Below are 22513 nucleotides of genomic sequence, written 5' to 3' on the forward strand. Positions count from 1 at the left end.
GGGTGAGCTGGGGGGGTCCTGTCACCCCCTTTCCTGGCTCAGGGCAGGTTTGCTGCTGCTCCCCCCCCGCAGGCAGCTGCCTGCACTCTGCTCAGCACCGCCTTGGTCCTGTGCGCGGCGCAGAACAGGCCCAGGGGAGGACGGGTGGTGGCGGCTGCTCTGCGGTGCCATCCCTGGAGCAGCCGCTGCCTCGGCGGGGTGTGGGGGAGAGGCCAGCGCTGGAGGAAGTGGTTTTTGAAGGAAATGAGATGTGAGCAGTCGGTGCTGGCTTATCGGTCTGGCTTCCTGCCAAAGCTGCTGGGGGGGGAGCGGGGCTGTTACCGAGCGCCTTGGAGCACAGCCGGCCGCGGCGAGGGAAGCGGGGTGCTGCGGGGTGCTGCGGGGTGCGGCCAGGGCCGGAGCAGCTCCGCGGGGCGGGAAAGGCCTCTCCAGCGCCGCGGGGGCTCTCCTGGAACCCCCAGCTCCACTTCACCTCCCAGCCGGTGCTGGTGCCTGGGAGCGCCCAGCTGGGCCGCACTGGCTGGGGCCACCCTCGCTCTGGGGGGAAGCAGCTCCTGCTTCTGTGCCCCCCGCAGGGCTCCGCACCCCAACTGCCCCCATCCAGGGGCTCAGCCCCCGCTCTGGGGATGCAGCTGCAGGTGCCCTTTCAGGGGACAGGGACTGGCGGTACCACCCCAAGGAACCCTTACCACCAGACCAGCCACTCGTTTGTTCCTTTTTATTAGTAAGGGATTGAAAACACAGTTAAATACACTTTACTGATAATTTACAGCTGTTTCTGCAGCAGAAAATGCATGCCATTAAATCAGTAGCAGTATTTCAGGAGCAACACTCTCACCTCGGTCACTCCTGGCCTCCCGCCCTGACTGACAGACAGGCCCTAGGGTGCCCGGATCAGACCCCGCCTGTGGCCACAACCAACGCTCCCCCCTGCCCCTCTGCCACGTGCTGGGCAGGGACCAGGGCCGGGGCCTGGCCTTGTTCTGGCAGGAGAGGAAGAGGAGGGAGAGCAGGGCTGCGGGAACCCCTGCCTGGATGGCGAGGGATGGTGGTGGATGGGGCCTCAGTAAACCACCTCATAGACCGTGGCCTTCTTGTCGCCAGAGCCTGTAACGATGAATTTGTCGTTGATGGAGATGTCGCAGCTCAGCACCGATGAGGACTCTTTAGACTGAACAAGAGAGAAGTGGGCAGTGAGGGCGGCGCTGGTGGCTGAAGCCGCCGTCATCCCCCCATCCAAAGCCTCCCCGCACCTGGAAGATGCTGGCGCCGTAGGGTGTCCGCCAGGCGTTCAGCAGGTTGTCCTTCCCCGTGCTCACGAACCACTTCCCTGGGGCAGGAGACACTGTGTGTCAGCGTTCGGGGCTCTGTTCAGGGGAGCTGGGCATGGGGAGGGGACACTGAAAGGCCCCGTCCAGGGCTGTACACAGCCCAAGCAGGTGCTTGCCTACCGCAGGAGGCAAATTTGAGGGAGAGGACGCAGCTCTCGTGGAGGTGCAGCTGGTACTTGTCCGGTTTGGTGACGTGCAGGATCTCCACGTTGCTGCTCTCCATGCCCACCGCCAGCCACTCTCCTGTTGGGCAGTACCCCAGGGAGAAGATCTGGGGGGACAGATGGGCTCAGGCCCCGGCAGGGAAGGTCCCGGCCGGCCCTGCGCTGCTCCCGGCCACCCCCGCGCCTACCTGGGAGCTGAAGTCGTGCTGCTGCAGTTGACGCCCTTCCCGCAGGTCCCAGCACCGCACCGTGTTGTCCAGCCCCCCTGTCCACAGCTTGGTGCCATAGTTAGAGATGTCGATGCAGCTGGCACCATCTGTGTGGCCTTGAAACTGCCTGGGAAAGAGGGGACAGGGAGGGCGAGGGCACGGCCGTCAGGGCTGCCAGTGCCCCAAGAACCAGCACCCTGCTGCGTCCCTGCCCTGCGCCCCCGCCCCAGCTCACCTCACCAGGGTCTGGTTCTGCAGGTCCCACACCACGATGTTGCCGTCGCTGCAGCAGGAGAAGCAGACTTTGGCGTCGGGGCTGATGGCCAGGGCGTAGCAGGCGGGGGCAGAGGAGGTGAGCTCGGCCTTGATGCGGGGCGTGGGGGCCGCCAGGTCCCAGACGGAGAGGGTGCTGGCCTCCCCCCCCACGATCAGGCTGCGGCCGTCGGGCAGCAGCTTGCAGGAGCGGATGTAGTTGTCACGGTTCTGAATTGGGATTTCAGGGAACGGGGCGGATGAAGAAGGAAGGAGCTGATCAGTGCATGGGGGTGTGTGCGGGAGATGGAAATCCTTTTCTCATCACAGACATGAAAGGACCCTCTTTCCCCCTCCACTGTGACAGGGGCACATTCCCCTTCCCAGCCCCCACAAAATGCCTTTCTCTTCCTCCTCACCAAGCAGTCCAGCTGAGCCACGGCCGTCTTGGTGCCCGGCTGCCCCACGTCCCACACCTTCACGCAGCCCTTGCCCCCGGTGTAGACGTGCTGCGTGGAGCTGCTGATGGTGACGGCGCAGACCACCTCGCCGTGGGTCAGGGTGTGGAGCTGCCGAGCGTGGCGGGGGATGCCGGAGCCGATGAGGGCATCGGGGGGGAACGGCACTGGCTGCATCTGCCCGTTGGCACTGACGTGGAAGGAGTAGGCGCTGGAAGGGAGCAGGAGAGGCTGAACAATCCCTGCCTGACGCCTGAATGCAGGAGCCGACCTCTCCCATTAGCTCTGCTTGAGCCAGGTGGAAGGTGTCTGGTGCACTCTGGGCTAATGAGGGATATAATTAACCAGCTCCTTGTTACCACCAGCTGCTCAGAACGAAATGATAGCCTTGGGCTCAGAAGTCGAGAGAAAGTGCAGCCAGGCCCTGCCCTACACCCGCTGGGTGTAGAAATGAGCCGTGGGGAAGGAGACCTCCCCCCCAGCCCGTGCTCTCGCCTCGGCCCCTCGCTGCCCACCCTCCCTGCAGCCCCGGCCTGTGGCCGCACTTACGGCTTCCCTCCGGGGACGGCGGAGAGCGAAGAGGAGATGGTGGAAGTCCTCAGGTGAGGGTGAGACTCAAAAGCCACCTGCACAAAGCAAAGGGCACAGGATGAGTGAAGTGCAAACCCCCAGGAGAGGACATGAAGGCTGGGTCCATGCCTGTCCCCGCATGCCCTGGGATGGGGCCAGCCCGGCTCTCTGCAACGTCCCTGCTTGCTGCTTCCTCCACATGTGAGTGACAGAGGCCAAAATGGGGTCCCAAAGCCACAGCTACACACCAGTAGGACCGGTGGGGGCTTCTCCAAGAGCTCTGCAGCCTCCACTGGCCCCGCAACCAGACGCCTCCAGAAGGGAGCCCCTCCTGTGGCTGCACGCGCGGCCCGAGCTCATCGCCGACACGGCCCGTCAGGGACAGCGTGTGTGCGGGACGGCGGGGGACACCGGCAGGGCCAACGCGTGCAGGCAGGGCGGGCCTGTCCCCCAGCGACTTACCATCGGGGCCCGGCCGTACATCACGGCGCTGCTGACCTGCGGCGAGAGGTGGATGCCCATGTAGATGCTGGGGGCCGGGAGCTCCCCGTTGAGGGTGGCGTGAGGCACCATCCCGAAGGAGGACGCATAGGGGCTGGACACGCTCAGCGGGCTGTGGAGAGCTGCACGGGGAGAGACCCGCTCACTGGCTCTGGCCGATGGGTGCGAGCAAGTGTCACCCTGGGGGAAAGGGCACCCGGCAGAAGCACGAGGCGGTGTCACCTCTGCACCGGGTCCAGCCAAGCCTGGCGTGAACCAGCGGCTCAGGAGGAGGGCGGGCAGGTCATGGATTGGGAGCCAAAGACCATCAGTCATGGACCCGGGATGCAGAGCCAGCGCGGGAGAGCAAAGGGCTCTGTCCCTCCACAGGATGCACCACGGACCAGCCACCGACCCGCAGCAACCCCCAGCTCGGCTGCCAATGCCTCTCAGTCTTGGCCAGGCCACGTTACTTGCAGCTGATGGCTAAGTGGCTCTACCTCTGGGGTTTCGATGGCTTATTGAAATCGATTCCAATTCAATTTTTGCTAAACCACTGTAATTTTCTAGCCAGACAAGGGTTTAACGTCTCCAGTCCTGTCTCTATTTCTCCCACGGGCTTGCTGTCCTCCTCCCATCACCTTCTGGCCCCTTTGGCGAGACAGTGGTCAAGCTGTTCCAGAGACCTTTTCCCAAGGCTCCCCTAGATGTCTTCAAGGAAACAGAGGCAGGAAAAGGGGGCACGACCAGTTCACCATCAGCCACCAGAGAGGCCACTACTGAGCACTCACTCCCTTCCCCTGTGCTTTCAGAAGAAGGTGGCAGCCATTGACCGGGGCTCCTGGGTCAGCTGGATCCCGCCCAGCGTCTCTGCAGCACCCGGTGCCCCCAGACCCTCACCCCTGTGGAGATCCTCAGCCCCACAGGGACACCGGCCACGTCCCGGCCTCCTGCATCCCTGTGTGCCGGTGGCGGCTCTCAGCCACCTCTTCTGCCCCTGCAGCCAAGCCCTGGAGCGTGTGGCTTCACACAGCAACAGCAAAATGACAACTCATCAGAGGAAAAACTGACGATCTCCAGACAAAAGACCCGCTCCCCCCCAAACACCCGCAGCGAAGAGCTCTGCACACCGACACCCGCCTCCAGTGGGTCCGAGCCCCCGGGAAAGCATCAGCGGTCGGGTAATTGCACGTAGGTGCATACGTTGGCTGCGGTCGACACCTTTGGTTACGCGGAGCAGAACGGTCGTCCCAGCTCTGCTGCCGGGAGGGAGCACCCTGCCTCCCCCGGGCCCAGCCCCGCGGCACCATCCGTGGCAGAGCGCGACCCCCCTGCCGTCCCCAGCCACTCACTGATGGTGTCGGTGGCGGGCGCCTTGCCAGGGGGCTGCCGGGCTGGGGCGGCTGAGCTGGGCCCGGGCGCGGGCGTGAGGGAGTCGCGGGGCGGCGGGGAGGTGCAGGGCTTGGCGGTGGGCGGGCCGGCCGGAGCGTCGGTCTGTGCGGGAGAGGGAAGAGCAGCCTCAGCGGTGGGACCTGCCCAGAGAGCGACCCCCCACACCGTGCGCCCGCCAGTGGCCTCGAACCGCCGGGGACGGGAGGGAGCACCGAGGGGCAGCTCCGGGCATGGCGGGGCCGGGACCCGGCCACCCTGCACCCCATCCCCTCTCCCCTCCTCCTTCGCCCCGTGCACCCTCCCACGGGGAAGCAGCCCCACGTCCCTGCTCCCCCCTCGGGTGCAAACACCCGGCACAAGCCCTGGGTCACCCCAAACCGCCACAATCCTACAGCACCCTGCCGCCGGCATGAGGCCCTACGGGGCCGATACACAGATTTGCTGCTCCCTGGTGTGAAATCCCTTCTGCAGGGGGGACACCCCCATCCCCAGCCTGTGCCGAGCAGGACCAGGACGCCTGGGACCAACCAGCCTCTCTGAGCCCCACAGCTATTTCATTCCTCTCTTTTTTCTTGCCTCTCTTTCTTCCTCTTTTTCTGCCTGGGGATTTTGTCGACACCAGCAAAGGAAAAAAAATTAATAACAGAGAAAAGCTACGTGCTGTGCTGGCAGATTGCTCAGGGCGCTTTGTCTGCTCTAATCCGATTGTGCCGGGGAGCTGCCGCTCGCTGCTCCCCGTGGCCCCCAGCCGGCTCCTGACCCCGGGATGGCGGGGATGCATCGCTTTGGTCCCCGCGGTGGCTGGCAGGGCTGAGGAGTGGCAGAAATGTCCCTCCCCCTTCCCACACACTGATGTTTCAATCTGAGCATTGGGCTGGTGCTCGGCAAGGAGGAAGGGAAAAAAAAAAAAGAGAAAAATCAAAATCGATTGCTGAGAGCAGCTCTGGGGAATCCTGCAGGCAGCTGGATGGAAAATACCTGCAGAGCCAGGGCTGTGCCCAGCAGACGATCACCCTCCCTCTGAGGGCAGGGACCTCCGCTCCAGTGCCGGGGCTCTGGCAGTGGGGACAAGCACTCAGCACCAGCATCTCCTCACCCACCTTCAGGCCGCAGCCAACAGGCCACAGACAAATTCGGGGCCACATCCCCGGCCCCGCTGCCCACCCACGGCCCGGGCTGCCCACGCCGCTCCCTACCAGGCTCTGGTCCTTCAGCTTGAGGGGCGTCGTGCTCCGGCTGGAGGCGATGGACGAAGGGCTCTCGGGCATCTCCCGGTGGACTGGTGGGAGCCGGCTGCTGGGCGCGTGGCCGGGGCTGCTGGGCTCCGAGGAGGGGTCCTGAGGGGAGAGGAGGTCTCTGTGGAGCGGGAACCCCAGTCCCTCTGCGCAAGCGGGCAGGCCCCGGGCAGCCACCCCCTGGCCCTGAGCCCAGCAGGGACCGTCGCCCGCAGCCAGCTCCCCACTGCCGGCCAGGTGAGCCACCCCCCAGCCGCTCACCACCCCAAGGAGCATCTGCTCAGAGCCCTCAGCTCTGCTCCACCATCCCCTGGATCAGAAACCTCCTCGATTTCTCTCTTTGAACAAAAGTAGAGGTGACAGCAGATTCAGAGGACGCTGGTGGCCACAGATGCCTTCACGGGGAGGGCTGGTGACCAGCACACCCAAGGAACTGAGAAAGGGCCTCTTGGCAGCCCCTCGACAGCATTTCAGAGGCAAGGCCACCCATCAGTTCTTGCACTCCTATAACCATTCAATTAGGGCTCTGATTTTTATCACCATAATTACACTGACGAGCGGTTTTTATAAGTGTCCTTTTCTACAGAAATCCTTGCTGATGTTCCTTTCAGGGCTTACATTTTGTTGGGAAGTGGCAGGAGGAAAAAAAAAAACAAAAAAACCCACGTTTTGTTCCTCCTTCCAGTCTTCCAGGGGAGGAAAAGGGATGTCCCCGAAAACATCATCTCTGCCAAGAATAGCTGGGGCTGGGATAAAGCAGTGCTGCATCTGCCTCGGTGGGCAGGGAAGGCTGCACCAGAAGCACCTGGCGATTTGGTGGCAAGAGACTGAAATCCAGCGCACTGCCTGCACTGAGACACGGACACAGGCTCCGCATCTTGAAGTCAAGGCTGCTCTAAGGCCAGGCACTGTGTGAGGCCGCGTGGCCGGGGCTGGCCGGGCTGGGGGCGTGCGGTGAGCTCTCCTTGCCAGAAGCAGCACAGCATGCCTGCCCACTCCTGCCTGCTCCTGCCACCTCCACGGGCATGAGTGGCCAGCAGCAAGCCCAGCTCCTTGGGGCTCCCATCCCAGCTCATCAGCCTCCCCATATGGGGAGAGGGGCTGAAACAGGATCGTGAAGTGGAGCCAAGTCCGTGGCTGGCAAAGCTGAGCCCTGGCTGGCACAACCTCCAACCCAGAGCACCGCGAACCGCAGTCAGCCTCGGCCAGCACGAGCACATCAGAGCAGGGCTGGCACGTGTCCAGCAGCAACGACCTGGAGCCTAACGAACCCCGAAGCTTGGGAAACAGAGTCCTAAACCTGACGACTACAGCTTGGGCTGGATGCCCTGCAAGGCTTCAGAACGCCCTTAAGGGTGTGGGCTTACCTCGTCCACCACGAGGTTGTAGTCGCTCTTGTCCCCGTCGCTATCCTGCAAGGGGGGAGAAACCCAGACAGGCTCAGTTGGGGCTGGGAGAGGCTGGACCGAGCTCTGGGCTCTGCCCCACAGGACCCCAGCCAGCACAGGGACCCCATTTGCTCCTGCTCATCACTTGTGGACCAGCACCACACCCTCAGGCAGCGACCTGACCCTCTACCTCCCATTTTGTCCATTCCTTTCCGCAGGATCACAGCCCTCTGCACCAGGGCAGGCACAGAGCTCCCGGCCCATCTCCCGCGGCCGCACTCTTTGGTGCACTCACATAATGCCCGGGCAGGTCCTTCTCCTCCCGCTTCCTCTTCAGGCCCATGCCCCCCGTCTGCTCCTCGTCCTGCAGGCTCTCGGCAGGGGAAGCAGAGACGCTCTGAGCCAGAGAGGGGGAGAGGAAGGCGGGTGAGCGGCGGGAGGGCAGAGAGCCCACAGAGCCCTGCCAGCTGCGGTTCCTCTCTGGAAGGGACCTCCCAGCGCCGCTGGTGGCACCTGGCCAGCACCCAGCACGTAGCCAGCAGCCTGTGCAACCTCTGCCCCGGCCCGTTTGGGGGACAGGGGTCCCCGTCCCCCACCAGGCAGGTGTCAGGGCTAAAGGGGGAGGCACCACTCTCCCCCTCTGCACAGACACCGTCGCATCCCCTTACTGGTACCCTTGGCCAGGAGCCCTCTAAGATCCAAATGTACCTGGGGGCAGAGACGGGGTTTAGTCTGGTGCTTTAAGCAAGGCTGGGGAAGATGTTTCCAGATCCCTGAGTTCTAGCCCAAATTAATCCCTTCAGCTCTGATAGGGCAGAGAGAAGGGAAGCAGAACGGGGACGGGACGGTCCCTGGGGTTGCTGCCCGCAGGCTCCTGGCGTGGGCAGGAGGTAGATGCATTTTTAGGGTGCTCAGTCACTCTCCCACATGCAGCCCCAAGACGCCATCTCCTCCCTTTCCCGGCCTGGCCCCAGAATGACTCCAAAGTGAGCTGCCCTCACCCCTTCCCCTTCCCACCCCCCCTCAAACCTGGCCAGGCCCCGCGCCCCAGCATTTGTCTGACCTATTCTTAAAGATCTCCCTGGGCAGGAGGAAGAGGGGGAGAACAAAGCCCTGCTGAGCCCCCAAACCCCCCCAGGCTCCCCATCCTCGCCGGAGCAGAGGGGTGGGTGCCGGGGCGGCAGCCCCAGCCAGCAGATGAGCCCCGCAGCGACAGGGATGGGGAGGACGAGGAGTCGCAGCTGGGACCTGGCCCAGCCATGGGCACCCAGGGCTGGTGAAGCAGGAGTGGAGGGCGGCAGCATCCCTGGCGCGGGAGAGCAGATCCGCCCCTCCGGGAGATAACAAGGCATGGCGGAGTGGAAAATCCCCACGGGAGACATCGTGTTTACTTCACCTTAACCTGCCGCTGCAGGAGCCAGCGGGCTGGGAAGCAGGACGGGGCTGGGCAGGACAAATGCCCCTTCCTGAGATGCTGCCAGCAGCTGCAGGGGTGTCTCACATCCCCACCCGCCCCACGCTCGCTGCCCAAGGACGATAATGCAATGAAGTGGTGTCTGCCCACCCGCAGCCCCCGGCAGCCCCCGGCTCTCGCACAGACCAGAGGAACACCAGGCTGACACCGGTTACCGGAGCGGCTGCCCTTCCTCCCAGAGCAGCTGGGGCAGTTTCTGGGGCACGGCTCCCCAACCCTCCAGGACTGCTCCACGGAGCTGTTCCTGCCAGCGGTCAGGGAGAAAACGACCCATCCCAGGGCTCCTGCACAGTCGATTGTCTCCAGCACAGTAGGATTAAGAGCCTCGACAGAGACAAGCAGGGAGCAGAAAGGATGGTCCCTGTCCCCTGGGTGATCTCTGGAGGAGGGCGCTGGGTATCGACCGTCTCTCCCTCCTCCTCTCCCTCCTGACTGCAAGCCTGTGAAGATCAATGCCAATTGCTCCCCAATGGAGGAGCTCGTTAACCCTTCCTTCCCCTGCTTATACCAGGAGCTGGAGCTCTGGCTTCCTGCAGCCACGGAGCCTGGGAAGGGAGTCACAGACATGGGACCCCCGACGGGCCGTGGGGTATCTGGAAGGGGAGGGTGCAGCCAAGCATTGCAGATGGGCTGACAGCACTGGGCTCAGGTAAGGAGACCTGTTCAGAGTGTCTCCTAAACTGGAAACTCCTTTAAAAGGACAGAGCTGGTTATTTCAGGAGCAGCCCTCGACCTTTGGATCCTTGCATCAGCAAAGACTGAACTGAAGTGGCTCAGAACCTTCAGCTACAAAACCCCGATGCAAACGCGGCCCACCCAAGCCAGTGAAGCAAAGGCTGCAGGGGTGCAAGAAGCAGAGCCCCTTGGTCTTACATTCTCCGCTCAGACGTTCTCCTGGACTCCCCCCTCATCCCTGCTCACACACATCTGCCATTTGGCTGCTCCCACCCTCCACGCTGCAGCTGGATTCACTCCCCAGCCTGCAGCATCGTGGAGTTCAAGCCCGGCTCTGCTCCAGCCCGGACACGGCTGCGTTCCAGCGCAGCCTCCACCACGCGTGTGCCGTGGAGTGGGTGCCAGCTCGGGCGCAGGGGCCAGCCTGTAGCTGGACATCGGCAGTGCTGCTCACCGGAGGGACTGGGCTGCCAAGAGCCAGGGCAGAGGCGCTGGACCCAGCTCAGGGTGACAGCAGACGGGCTGGACACTGCCCTGGACAAAGAGGGGTGGAATGTGCAGCCAGACGTGGGTCAGGGCCCCCTTCGCTTGGCCTGGAAGGAGGCTCCTTCTAGCCCTTGGGGAAATCGGCTCTCCTGAGAAATAGGGATGACCCCAAAATTCCTCAAATCTGGAGACTTGGCCCAGCCTCATGAAGACCCCTGCGCTGCCTGTGAGAGAGGGCAGAGCTGCCCCAAGTCCCTCTGCCCACCCACCCCCAGCTCCGTGGCTTGCGAGTACCTTCTGGCCATGCTGAGCCCTTGCAGACTCGGTACCCGGGGGAAGGCCAGTCCTGGGGGCCTGTCACCCCGGTCACAGCCCTGAAAGGCAGCTCTCGGCAGCAGGGGATGTCCCCCACGCTGGGGACGGAGGGGCAGGAAAGGAGCCCACATGTTGTGAGGAATGGATGGGAGACTCGGAGCCCACCGCAGGAGAGCAGGGTGCCTGGGCTGGGGGTACGAGGGACACCTTGGACCCGCTCTCCCCTCCCGAGGGGCCCCGAGACCCCGACCCGGCCCCGTGTGCACACGAAGCCCCAGTGCCTGCTGCTGCCTCCTCCCGAGAGGGAGTGCAGGAGGCTGCCACCAGACGAGGACAGCTTGGCTACCTCTGGGCTGTTTGCTCTGAAAAGGTCAGGAAACAAAACATTCCTGGAAATCCTACCGCGAGCGCTTGCCAAGGGAGCTGGCGGCAGCGCCCGCCCGCGCCAGCCGCAGCTCATGCAGCCCCAAAGCCAAAGGCCACCGCTGCCCCCAGGTCCCCCCGCTGCCCCCAGGGCTCCCCAGCACTCCCAGCCCTTCCCGGAGCTGGCAGCCAGCTCTGCCCCCCCGGAGCATCCTGGAGATGCTGGGAGCGATCCTGGGGGCTGCCAGGCAGGGCTGCAGCCTGACCACTTGCCCCCGCGTCGAGGTCACCGGCCCGGCCAGAGCCTGGCAGGACTTACCCGGCTCGGGGAGCGCTCTGGGCCCAGCGGCAGCAGCGGGAGTGTCCGGCCCGTCGGTGTCGGCGAGGCAGAGGGAGGAGAGGAAGAGGCTGTTAGTGTGGACGCTGTGCCCGAGCACCGGGGTAGGGGGGAGCGGGGGGCACTGCAAGGCAACGCGGGAGGAGACACTGGCTGAAAAGTCACACCTGACCCATTTCCCACTTCGTCCATCCGCAGTGTGGATCCTCTGATGTCTAATAGGGGGTGAGCTCATCAGTCTTCCTCGGGGAAGCAGGGAAAATCTCTATCCACCCACCTACTTTCAAGAAACTCACTCCAGCTTTGGAATCTCTTCCCCGGACGCAGCGACGGGTCCAAGGCTGCCAGGAGGGGACGAGCTGGCCAGCCAGCTGAGACCTCCTGAATCACACCCATCCTGTTTCCTTGGGAAGCCACGCTAAAAAGCCCTGCTTGGAAACCCTCCGAGGCTTTCTGACACACACAACAGAACAGGTCGTTGTTTTCCCTGAGCTCAGGGAAGAAGCGCCGGGAATTTGCTGCAAACCTAAGCATCGGGTACAGGCTGGGGTCTAGCAACCCTCCCTGGCTGATTTTCACTCCTAAGTATCTCACCAGCATTCGGAGAGAACAATCTCATCGCAGTCTCTGCTGGCAAGAGGCGGGCGGGTGTCAGAGCTGAGGGACTGACTCTCCGTGTTGGCAGCTGCCCCAGGGCTGTGGTCAGCGTGGGGAGAAGGAGCCAGGTACCTGCCATCAGCCCTGGCTCAGCTTGATCCAAACCAGCTCTGGCTAACTATGGCAGAGCACCAGGGATTAACTCAAGCCATATGTAGCATTTCACTTTTTTTAAAAAAGAATTATTGTGGCTGTCTTTGTGCCCTCTGCCACGGCTGGGTGTCCCTGCCAAGGAGCAGCTCCGGGCTGTGCACGGCAGGAGCTGCCACGGGAAGCAGAGGCTGCCCGGGTCTCTAAGGGTTAAGGCAGGCACAGCACAGTCTGCTTTTATCCTCCCGGAGTTTGTTTTTCTCCTCCGGGGAAAGGCCATCCTTAAAGACACACGGACAGAAGTCCCCCGCAGACACCTGCATGCAGGGGCTCACAGCACGCACCAGCTGCTTTCACCACCTTCAAATCTGACGAGCAAAACCGGCTCATGGTAGGAAAATGCAACAAACCCCTCCAGTGCCCAGTTCTGCTGTTACTGGGTCCTGTCCCAGCAGCATTTCCAGGCCCCAAATCAGGGGGGACATGAGGAGCAGCCAGCACCTTCCCCAGAGTCTGCAGAGGAAATTTTACTGCCTGTTTCTAGTCCGCAGAGCTGCCTGGCTGCCCCGAGCCCCTGTCTCTGCCTCAGCCTTCCTCTCAGCAAAAACACCCGACGCCTGCGGCTGCAGAAGGTGACTCAGGCTCAGAGTGGCTTCTCCTTCACGCAGCACTTCAGCAGCCACCAACAAAGCTGGGTGATGTTATTAATTTGGCCCAGGCCTCCCAGTAGCATTCAGAGCACTGATTTAATGATGATTAAATATTGATGATATGTGTAAAGCACTCTGTGATCCTGATAGGAGGAAGCACCCATAAGGCTGAGGAATTACTGCTATTCACAAGGCACCCCACAGGCAACAAGGCTCTCTGCTTTCGAAAACCCTTGCCACAGGCCCATGGCTCACACAATTTCTACTAGGGGCTTGCAACAGTATTTTCCCTTAAAGTCTCAGCTTCAGACATCGGATCTCTATCTGGTGTAAACCCTGGTGTGAATACAGAGGGTGTCTCCGTGGTGGGGAACTCACACCCTCCCAGCTGCCTCACAGAGGAGGGACCCTCATGTGCCAGAAATACCCAGGGGAGCAGGAGGGCCCGTGGGTGCAGACACACGTGCCAGAGCCCTGCTGCCCAGCACCTGGGGTGTGCAGGCAGCCGCCCCCCACGCTGCATGGCAGCTGTTCCCCTGGTCAGAATATGAGCCAGCCTCCCGGGGCTGCAGATATTTAATTAGCCGGATCTGTCATTCGCAGCACTTGCACTCCCCCTGGCCCCAGGGAGCGGCTGCCAGGCACGGAGGAGCCCCAGAAACAGGCAGAGCAGGCGGCAGGATCCCTCCCAGCGCTGCCCGCACACCTCTGGGATGCCTGCCTGGCACTGACTCAGCCAGTCCTCAAAACATTGGTCCAGCTGTGCCTCTTCCCCTTACCTCTGTTCTCCCCATCCTGGGCCACTCTGTCCTCCTTGGCTGCCAGCTGAGACTGTGCCATCAGTGCCCCCGAGAGGGCCAGGAGCCCCGAGGCGCCACTGGCCCCGCTCAGGCTAGAAGGCTGCATGCTGGAGGGGTGGGGTGTCAGCGGGATGGGGGATGCGTGGTGGGAGAGGTGCTGAAGCTGCTGCTGCTGAAAGAGAAAGAGCAAATGGTCCTGGATCCGGGGGGAGACAGCCGCAGCCATGCCTGGCACCCCCCAGCCTCCCGCACGAACTGCGATGCAAAGCGCAATGGGATGAGGCGGGAGGGGAGCAGAGCTGCCGAGGCTGCACAGTCTGGGTTGCGTCACCCGTCCCTTCAGCCCAGGGCACCTCGAGCTCCTCCCCGGATGCGACCCCGACACATGGCAGACGAGCCCAAGCCGTGGCTCTGCCCTGCTCTGGTCGGGGCAACAGGGGCCAGGGAGGATCCCAGAGGCCGTCCGCCGCCTGCGGGACACAGCGACAGACCCTCTCACCGCAGGGACCAGCCCTGGCCTCACGGAAGTAGTGAAGACCCCGGCTCCCCCCATCACTGCACCGCGTGGTCCAAACCCGCGCGGGAAAGAGCCTGCACCCACGGCCGGGCAGTGTGACTCACCCCGACGATGCTGTTCAGCTCCCCCATGGTCACCTGCTTGGCCCGTTCCACCGCCTGCAGGACCTGCTGCTGGTGCTGGGAGGAAGAGCACGGCGAGGTCACAGCGCGCTCCTGGCCGGCGGCAGCGCAGGGCCCGGCATCACCCCAGCTGCTGGGGGCTGCACAGCTCCTCTCCCATCCCTCCAGCCCAGGCACAGAGGGTTGTGCTCCCCCGAACCTCCCGTGGCTCAGGCTGGACACAGGTTCACCCCTTCCCAAGGGGCTCGAAAGAAGCCTGAGCAGTCCAGCGTGCATCCCCTGCCTCCCACCTTACCTCCTGTGTCAGAAAGGGTATAATTTGGGCACAGATGGCACTCAGTCTCTTGACAATCTCTGCCTGAAAGAGGAATGAGGCATCACCAAGGTCGGGCAGGCTCTGAGCCCGTCCCCTCCAGTGGGGAGGAGGGCAGCCAAGCATCCTGCAGACACACGCAGCCCCTGCGGAGGAGTTAAACTCTCCCCACCCGCACCCGCTCAGCGCAAATCCTCCTGCTGCCTCGGCGTCCCTGCTGGGATTTCCTCAGCTGCTGCCAAGGGACGGCTCTGCCCAGGGCTGTGGGACCCTCCCAGGCTGTCAGATCCCCCCAGGCACATGGGAGGGAACCTGACTCCTAAATCCCTGCGTGGATCCAGGCCAAGCCGAGCTGGGAGCTGTCAGTCCTTTCGCAGCCCAGCTGGCTCTGCTCAGTCCAAACCCATCTTGGCTTTGTGGGCTGCCGCGCTCACAGCCAGCGGGCAGGCTGGCAGGGAGGGAGGAGAGCCGAGCCGCAGGCGCTGGCAGCGGGCCATCGGCGTGCTGCTTGCTTTCTCCCCAAACATCAGACTCGAAGCCAGGGGGAGAGCAAGGGGAACGGAAAATTCACACAAACGAATTCAGCCCTCTCTGCACCGCGCCAGCAAAGCCCTACAAGGCACCGACGGTGGTACCGGCTCTGTCCCGCCGCTGCCAGCCCTGCCGAGGCCCTGGGCCAGTCAGCAGCTTTCCTGCTCCTTCCAGAGGGGAGCACAGAGCACCCCCGTCCCCAACCCCTGCCCAGCGAGCAGCAACGAGGAGACACAGAGGCCCTGGCGTGTCCTCTCCCAGCCTGCGGTTACAGATGGACCCGCAGCCCGGCCACATCCTACCCAGTAAGCGGCATTTCCCAAGGGAAGGGGCTGTGGCTTCCAGCCCAGCCTCTCCAGAAGAAAACCCGCGTCTCCCGGGGAAAACTTGATCTCCCTCACCCGCTGCAAATCCACCCTGGCACTGATGGAGGGATTGGCTGCTCTGAAGTGTTTTCTCATCTCAGGTTTCCGACAATCCCTGACAGCATTGCAGAGAGGTCAAACCATGCACAAAGCCAGCGAAGAACAAAGGGAACAGGTACCTGTGGCGCTCAAAGGCTGCCTGTGCCCCGGGAGCACGCCCGCGCCCCCAGCACCCCGGTCACCCGCAGGTCCCGGCTGCTGTGTCAGCCACCGCCTCGACGGGACCCTGGGAGCCAGAGACCCCCCCCCACCTCCAGACCTCTCCTGCCCACGCAGAGCCAGGAGCTGGGCCCAGGTGGGCCAGGGCTCCCTCTCTGCAACCACTTGGCCATCGCCTCTGTCACCTCGTGGGCAGAGTCCCCAGTCCCGCGTGGCTCAAGCCACCCCTGGGTCACGGCCCCACCGGAGCTCAGAGCACGTGGGGATGGCAGGAACGTGCTCGTGGGTGCTACGACTCTCCCTGCTAACAAAAGGAGCAAACTCGGAGGGGCTGAGCCAGCTGGAGGAATATGGCAGTTGACTTGCCACTTTGTCAGGCATTGGTCCAAACTAATTTCCCTGGCAGAGAGCCCGTGATGACTAGATTGATAAATCTGAAGAGGGAAAGCAAATTAACGCTGGAACAAAAGGGGAACCAGGGAAGGGTGAAAACACTCCTCCAGCTTTGGGAAAGGAAAAGGGGATTAAAAAAAAAAAAAGAAAAGAAAGACAACCCCTTTGCCTCTGGGTTCCAGCTCCTGCTGCTTCCTCCATGCCCCCTCCTGCATCTGGGGCCCCAGGGAACCGCCGTGGGGAGGTACGTGCCTGTGGAGGGCTCAAGGCCAGGCTCTGAGAGGTGCTTTGGGATGGCAGGGAGGAGGCCCCGTCCCAGAGCACCTGCCAGAACTCAGCAGAGCACATCCTGACAACTGCTGAACCCCTTCGCAGGCCAGTCCCTCGCACAGAGCCGTGCTACGTCTCCCGTGCCCTTACAGCTACATGGGGATGAGGGAGATAATTTTCCAACAAAAGTCTCCATCCTCGGTCTCTTCCCCACCATTCCCTGCTGCTGGCCAGGACCCCACCTCACTTACCTGCTTGTGCATTTCAATGTTCAGCCCGTAGGACATCTCATAGTACTGAGAGCAAAATCACAACACAGCCTGGTTAGGAGCTGCCCAGACCAACTGGCCCGGGACCAGCTAGGGACTCGCCAGCCCGCCCGCTCCTGCTCCTCCAACCGAGCTCCACCGCCGCCGCCGAGGGTCCCGGCTGCCCCAGCCCACGAGGAATGGCCGTCCGGCACACGTGGGCCCAGACCCGTGCCACGAGCCAGGGACAAGGGAGGGAGCAGCCACAGCGTAGACTGTTTAACACCTGGGATGACTACACGGCAATTTCCGCGTCGGTTTAAGCCAGCCCCACTGCCCCCACATCCCCTCCTGGCCTGGCCTGTCCCCTCCCACTCCCCGGCACAGCTGCCCATCGAGGCACACGCGTGGCCGTGCCCCTGCAAAAGCGAAGATGCCATCGGATTACCCCTTTCACCAGTCCCTAGTGACTCTGGCGGCAGTGACGGCATCAGACCCTGAGGACAGGGAGCAGGGGAGGACCGGAGGACCTGCCTTCCCCCAGCAAAGCCCATCTCAAAGGCAGCTGCCCACCTCTGGGAGTCCTGAGCCGCCCGGACGCGGGAAGGGACCTGAGCTGGCGGGTGACAAAGCCTAGCACAGCCCCGGCGCCAGGACAGGGCTGTCACCACCCAGGGCAGGGGTTTGCCCAAGTTTAGGTCTGTCTGCCTTTCGGATGGCACAACCCGGGTTCCCCCTTCCCCCAGGGGGGCCAGCAGTGTCAGATGCTGAAGGAGAGGGAATGCTGCTCCGGCTCTGCAGGCCCCATCCTCTCCCTTCCTTCCAGCAGCTCCCCCTCCTCCTGCCAGCGCTGCCAGCAGAAGGCCCGGCGGGTCCTGGGGGTGGGTCGGTGTCAGGGCCTGTTACCCCCCGCCCTGGCTCCTGCTCCTTGTAAGGGCAGCTTCCCCTTCCACCCAGAACACCAGCCTTGGGGGATCACTTCAAGACACCCCCTCCTCGGGAGAGGGGCAGGGAGCAGGGGGGAGTTCTCTTAAACGGCCAAACAGAAAAAGGAAAAAGAGAAAAAAGAGAAAATCTATGGCACCATTCCTGGGCTCCAGCAGCAGAGTGGCAGCAGACAGCAGCAGAAGAGCCAGCCGTTGCTAGGAATAACGATTAACCCCTTCCTAACTCACGCACCCCCCAGCTCCACCCCCAGGCCAGGCTCCCCCGTGGCAGGGGTGTCTCGGGGGGGGGGCCGCCGGCCCCCTCGGGTGAGCGGCTGAGCACAGCCCCGGGACTCGCCGGCGGGGAAGCTCCGGGAGGAGCGGGGGGACAGGGCAGGGGCAGCTCACCATGACATAATGTCTCTGCATCTCTGTCTTCTCGCTCACCAGCTTCTCACATTCCAGCTTCAGGCTGTGAAGAGGATCCGCGGGTTTCATCCACGGACCCGCGTCTCCCGCCCCATCCCTCCAGCTCCCACTTCCCACCTCGGCACATCTCCCGCCTCCCCCCGCAGTCCCGTGGGGCCACAGGGGTGTCACAGCCCCCCCGGCAACTGGCGGTGCCATCCCCGGGGGACCCCAACCCCTGCGCTGCCCACACAGACCCCGCTCCCGCAGCGCTGCTGCCGCCCCCCCCTCAGCCGGGGGCAGAAGCCGCGGGCAGTGCCCGTGGGACCCCACTCCAGACCCGGCGCCTCGAGTCAAGGCTTCGCGCTGCCCCTCGGACCAGACCCCCCCCCTCCCGCTCTTCCCCGAGCGCCCCTTTTACCAGGGGCCCCTTGTCCGCCGCCTCCTGCCCCAACTCACCCCCGGGCCCGCGCACCGTCCTCCCCCCGCGCCCTCAGCCCCGTTACGACCCTTCTCCCGACGCCCCCCTCGCCCGCAGCCCTGTCTCACCCCCTCGGCCACCCCCGTCCCCGCAGCCCCCTCCTGCTCCACGCCCCCCCCAACAGGGTCCCGCGCCCGCAGCCGCGCTCCGCCCGCCCCCACCTGTGGTACTGCGCCTGCAGGAACTGAAATTCCTCCTTGATGCGGTCGCAGATTTCCAGGACCGAGAACTTGAAGGGCTGCCCGGGCTGGAGTGGGGTCTGGGGGGAGACGGCCCAGCTGGAGGCGGCGGCTCCGCCGCGCTGCCCCCGCCGCCCCCGCCCGGCCCGGTACTTACCGGGTGCCGTCCCTGCGGGAACATCCTGAGGGCCCGGGCCCCCGCCCCGGCCCCCCCGCTCCCCGCCCGTCTCCCCGCCCCTGGCGGGGGAGCTCCCCCCGCCGGGCTCCGGGAGGGCTCGGGGGTCCCTCGCCTCGACGCCGGCAGCGGGAGGGCGGCCGGGCCGCGGGCTCGGCGCGGAGCGGAACGGGGGGGGTCGGCGGGGGCGCCGGGCGGCTCAGGCGGGGCGCAGCCGGCGGCCGTCGGGCGGGCGGACCGGGGGGGCGGCCCGCCGGGCGCGGGGGCTCCGCTCGCCCCCCATGGGGCCGGGGCCGCGGGCGGGGAGGAGGCGGGCGCGGGGGCGGCCCCGGCGGCCCCGGGGTGGCGGAGACGCCGCCCGGCCCCGAGCCCCCCGTCCGCCCGCGCCCGCTTAAGGTGGCGCGTCCGCCCCCCCCGGGGCCCGCGACGGCGGCAGAGAGCGGCTCCGCCGCCCGCCCGGGCAGCACCGGAGCTCCCGCCGCGCCGGTCCCGCGCTCCCACGGCGGTGCCGGAGACCGAGGGGGTCCCGGTGAGGGGGACCCGCTGCTCCGGGACCCGACGGGGCCGCGCGGGAGGCGCCCGCCGACGCGGCTGCCCCGGCCCCCCGCGCCCGCCGCCCCGGGACCCTCCCTCACCCGGGCCCCCCCGCTGTTTCCCCACTCGCAGGCGCGGCGGCTCCGCGGGACCGTGCCCCGGACCGGGAGCGGAGCCGCGCCGACAGCTCCGGGGCCACGAGCAGCCCCGTCCCGGGAGCGCAGCCGGGCGGACGCGGCACCGGCGGGGCAGCTCGGGGGCACGGAAACCACAAACGAAAGCGGCGCGGCCGGGCCGGGGACCCCGGGGACTGCGGGATCCGGTGCGCGGCGACGCCGGCTCCTCACCCCGCCGCGGCCGCACTCGCCCGGCGGGCGTAACGCCCGGGGTCCCCTCGGGGGCGGGGGGGGACCTCGGGAGCGGCCCCTCGGCTGCCCAGGGCGGGGCGGGAGCAGCACCGAGGCCGCGCAACCCCCCTGGAGCGCCCCTGGTAACGACCCCCCCGCTCCACCTTAACCGGCCTCACGGCCCGCAGCGGCGGGGCCGCGCCTACCATTGGCTGCCGCTGCGGGACCGTCAGCCAATCGCCCTGCGCCGCTCCCACATGGGCTCGTGACGTCACGCATCGGGGAGGCAATGAGAGGCGGGCGGTCGGTCGCGGGGCACGCCGGGAGTTGTAGTTCGCGGTTCGCGGCGCCGCCCGCAGCAGCGGCCGCCGGTCCCGGCCCGTCCCCGCCCGCCGCCGCCGCCGGGGCCCGGGGGGGCGGGACAGGCCCCCGGGGGCAGGACAAGGCTCCGGGAGGGCTGGATCTCGCCCCGGGCGGGCGGGGAGACCACGCGGCCCACAAGGCCTTGCGGCGGGTGCCGGCTGCCACTCAAAGTAACGTGGGACATCGGAGCCCGGGGCGGGGGAATGGGGGGACCCCGCGACCGGCCCCGGGCGCTCGGCTCCGCCGCGGGGGGTTCCCGGGAGCCCCCGGAGAGCGGTCGGGCCGGGCCGGGCCGTTACCCCGGGGCCGGCCCCCGCCCGGGGAGCGGAGCGCGGCGCGGCGCTCGGCGCCCCCCGGGATCCGCCCCCGGCCACGAGACCCCGGCGAGGCCGCGGCGGCAGCGCTGGCACCGACCCCCCGCCCCGCCGGGCTGCGGCCGAGCGCCCGCCCCGGGAGCCGCCGCTGCTCCCCTGAGGGACCCTCCGCTGCCCCCCCGCGCCTCCGCCGCAGCCGCCCGGCGGGGGGGAGCGGCAGCGGGAGCCCTCGGGCGCTGCGGGGACGGCGGTGCCGGACGCGGCCCCGGCGGGCGCGAGCTGAACCCTGGCGCCCCGCGCTGCCGCCCGACCTGTTATTAATTGTTTATTTACTCGCTGCAGGCGGCGGCGGCCGGGCAGGGCCGAGGCACTGGGCACCGCAGGGTCGCCCTCGCCCCCTCCCCGCGCTGCCCTGCCGGGACGGGGCCTTCCTCCGGCAGCGGACGGGCTGGCCGGGCTTCGAGCCCCCGGGCCCTGCCGAGCCCCCGGGTTCGCCGGGCAGATCCAGCGCTGCCGGCGGGGACAGCCACGAGCCCGCTGCCTTGTCCCCAAAGCCCTTGAAAATCCTTTTTGTGTACGCGTGTGTATCTGTGTGTATCATGTATCTGCACACATGAATATACATATTTTAATCCAAATGTAAAGTTTTAGAGAATTTATTTTTGGTTTGTTGCCTTATTGGGGGAGTTGGTTTATTTAAGGAAAGTGTTTTTTCAAAAGCTGGAAACATTTCAGATCGTGTTTCAAGGGAAGGAGAGACTGAGAAGATGTTTTGCAGCATTTTTGAAAACTGCTTACCAAAAATTGCCGGTTTTCCTTAGGCAGTTTCTCTGTTTTCCTGTCTCGGAGAGTGACACAGGTAAACCTGGAACAGGCAGCTCTGGAATGACGGATGTCACAGGCGTCTTCATCACCCCCATTAATGATTGACGTGGGCCCTGGAGCAGGACAGCCTGCAACCCAGAGATTAATTTGCTTCAGCATGTGCTTGGGCCGGGGAGAAAACAACCACGGTTAACCCTTCGTGCCCAGGCCTCTGGATGCCGCAGCAAAGGGAGCGGATCCCTCGGCGCAGGGACGTGGGAGCGGGGCAGAGGCTGCGGCCGAGACCAGGCAGCAGAGCTGGGCTGAGCCCCGGCGGCTGCCGCCCGCTGCAGGATGCTCGGCGGGGGCCCAGCCGCTCCCCGCAGCAGCCACGCACTCGTGCCTGGTAGCAGCAGCGCTTGGAAGAGCCCCAAAGGACGAGGGCGTTTGAAATCCATGCCAGGATCCAGAGGCGAGTGCTGTAAACAGCCCTTCTGTTTATAACCGGTGGAGAAACCGAACAAGCCCGGGCCTTGGGACACTCGGGAGCTCTGCTTGAACCCAGATCCAAGCAAAACAGGTTGCTGCTGCTGGAATTACCCCCATGATTTTACCTTTTGGCTCCCTCTGCAAACACGGGCCTGGGACATGGGAACACGGAGCCTCCAGCCCTTGCCGGGAGGGGCAGCGCCAGCTCCCTCTGGCTCTGTGCCTGGGTCCAGTCGCTCCCCGCGGCCCCCCACACCCAGCCCGTCTCCAGAGGGGACAGTCCGGGGCAGGGACCAGCAGTTGCTCAGACGCCTGCGAGCAAGCGGGCTGGTGGCTCTCAGGGCAGCTGAGCCCACGCACAGGCTCTGCTCCAGCCCCCGTCTGGAACCCCCCGGGTGCCCCTTCTCCCTCCTGCTCTGCTCGGCTCCACTTTGCTCCGTCCCTCCCAATGCAGGCACCGGGCAGGCCGGCGGTGAAGAGCCACGTGCAGCCGTCTCGTGCCCGAAGGGTCTGCTCTGATAGCGCAGAGCTGCCGCCTGCCCCTTTCCGCGGGTGTGTTTGGTGGCCTGGCAGGAGACCGGCGGGGATGGGAAGGGAGCGGGGGCACGGCTGGGCCCTAGTGCTGCCTCAGTCTCCGCGGCAGCTGGGGACACCCCATCCTCCGGTGGTTCCCAGCACCCACCCCTTCGGGTCAACGCGGGTTCAGGGCGCCGTTGGGTTTAGGCACGTGGACAAGCTCAGCCCTGGGCGGGCTTTTCGGCAGCCAGGCCGTGGTGGATTTGCACGTGGGGGTTTTTGGGTTGGTAGAGCCATTTTATAGGGGGGGGGGGGGGGGGGGCGCAGAACCAGGGTCACCAGATTCAGAAGATTCAGATTTTCCCTACTGGGACTCAGTCAACCAGTTGGCCTGGCCTATGGAAGCAGGGAGCAAAGATGACCATGACGTTTCCAGACCATCCCATTTTCAGCTTCTCACTTGCATACTTGAATGAGGAGCCTTGAACTCAGTGGAGCCGAGTTCCTGGCACCCGCAGACAACGTGAATTTCCCTGGGCGTTTATACCAGCAGCTGGCACAAACGGGGGCCTTATCCTGGCTGGAGTCTGTCTTGGAATGAACATGAGATGAGAAGGGAAACTGCAGGAAGGGACTGGCAGCAAGTCAGCAAGAGCTGAGCCAAAGCTGCACT

General features: G+C 64.9%; 1 protein-coding gene across 17 annotated transcripts; it reads right to left on the bottom strand.

Annotated features, from left to right (window-relative positions):
- Nucleotides 1–704: 704 nt before the first annotated feature.
- Nucleotides 705–18665, bottom strand: TLE2 (TLE family member 2, transcriptional corepressor). 17 transcript variants are annotated; one of them, XM_074851295.1, is made up of 20 exons: nucleotides 18456–18643; nucleotides 18281–18378; nucleotides 17639–17702; nucleotides 16308–16352; nucleotides 14261–14323; nucleotides 13948–14022; nucleotides 13306–13495; nucleotides 11112–11344; nucleotides 7775–7876; nucleotides 7459–7503; nucleotides 6053–6193; nucleotides 4817–4958; nucleotides 3447–3607; nucleotides 2964–3040; nucleotides 2376–2625; nucleotides 1940–2187; nucleotides 1684–1831; nucleotides 1452–1602; nucleotides 1254–1330; nucleotides 705–1107 (listed from the first exon to the last, which is right to left on the bottom strand). In XM_074851295.1, the coding sequence occupies exons 1-20, from the start codon at nucleotides 18477–18479 to the stop codon at nucleotides 895–897; spliced, it is 2547 nt and encodes an 848-aa protein (XP_074707396.1). In that variant the 5' UTR covers nucleotides 18480–18643; the 3' UTR covers nucleotides 705–894. The 17 variants fall into 17 exon arrangements, 13 of the variants coding, with proteins under 13 accessions (XP_074707396.1, XP_074707395.1, XP_074707402.1 ...); XM_074851294.1 differs by having other exon boundaries at nucleotides 13306–13498; XM_074851301.1 differs by having other exon boundaries at nucleotides 11112–11128; nucleotides 18456–18641.
- Nucleotides 18666–22513: the final 3848 nt, after the last annotated feature.

The sequence above is a fragment of the Strix uralensis genome, chromosome 27 (assembly GCF_047716275.1).
Source record: "Strix uralensis isolate ZFMK-TIS-50842 chromosome 27, bStrUra1, whole genome shotgun sequence".
Lineage (NCBI taxonomy): Eukaryota > Metazoa > Chordata > Aves > Strigiformes > Strigidae > Strix > Strix uralensis.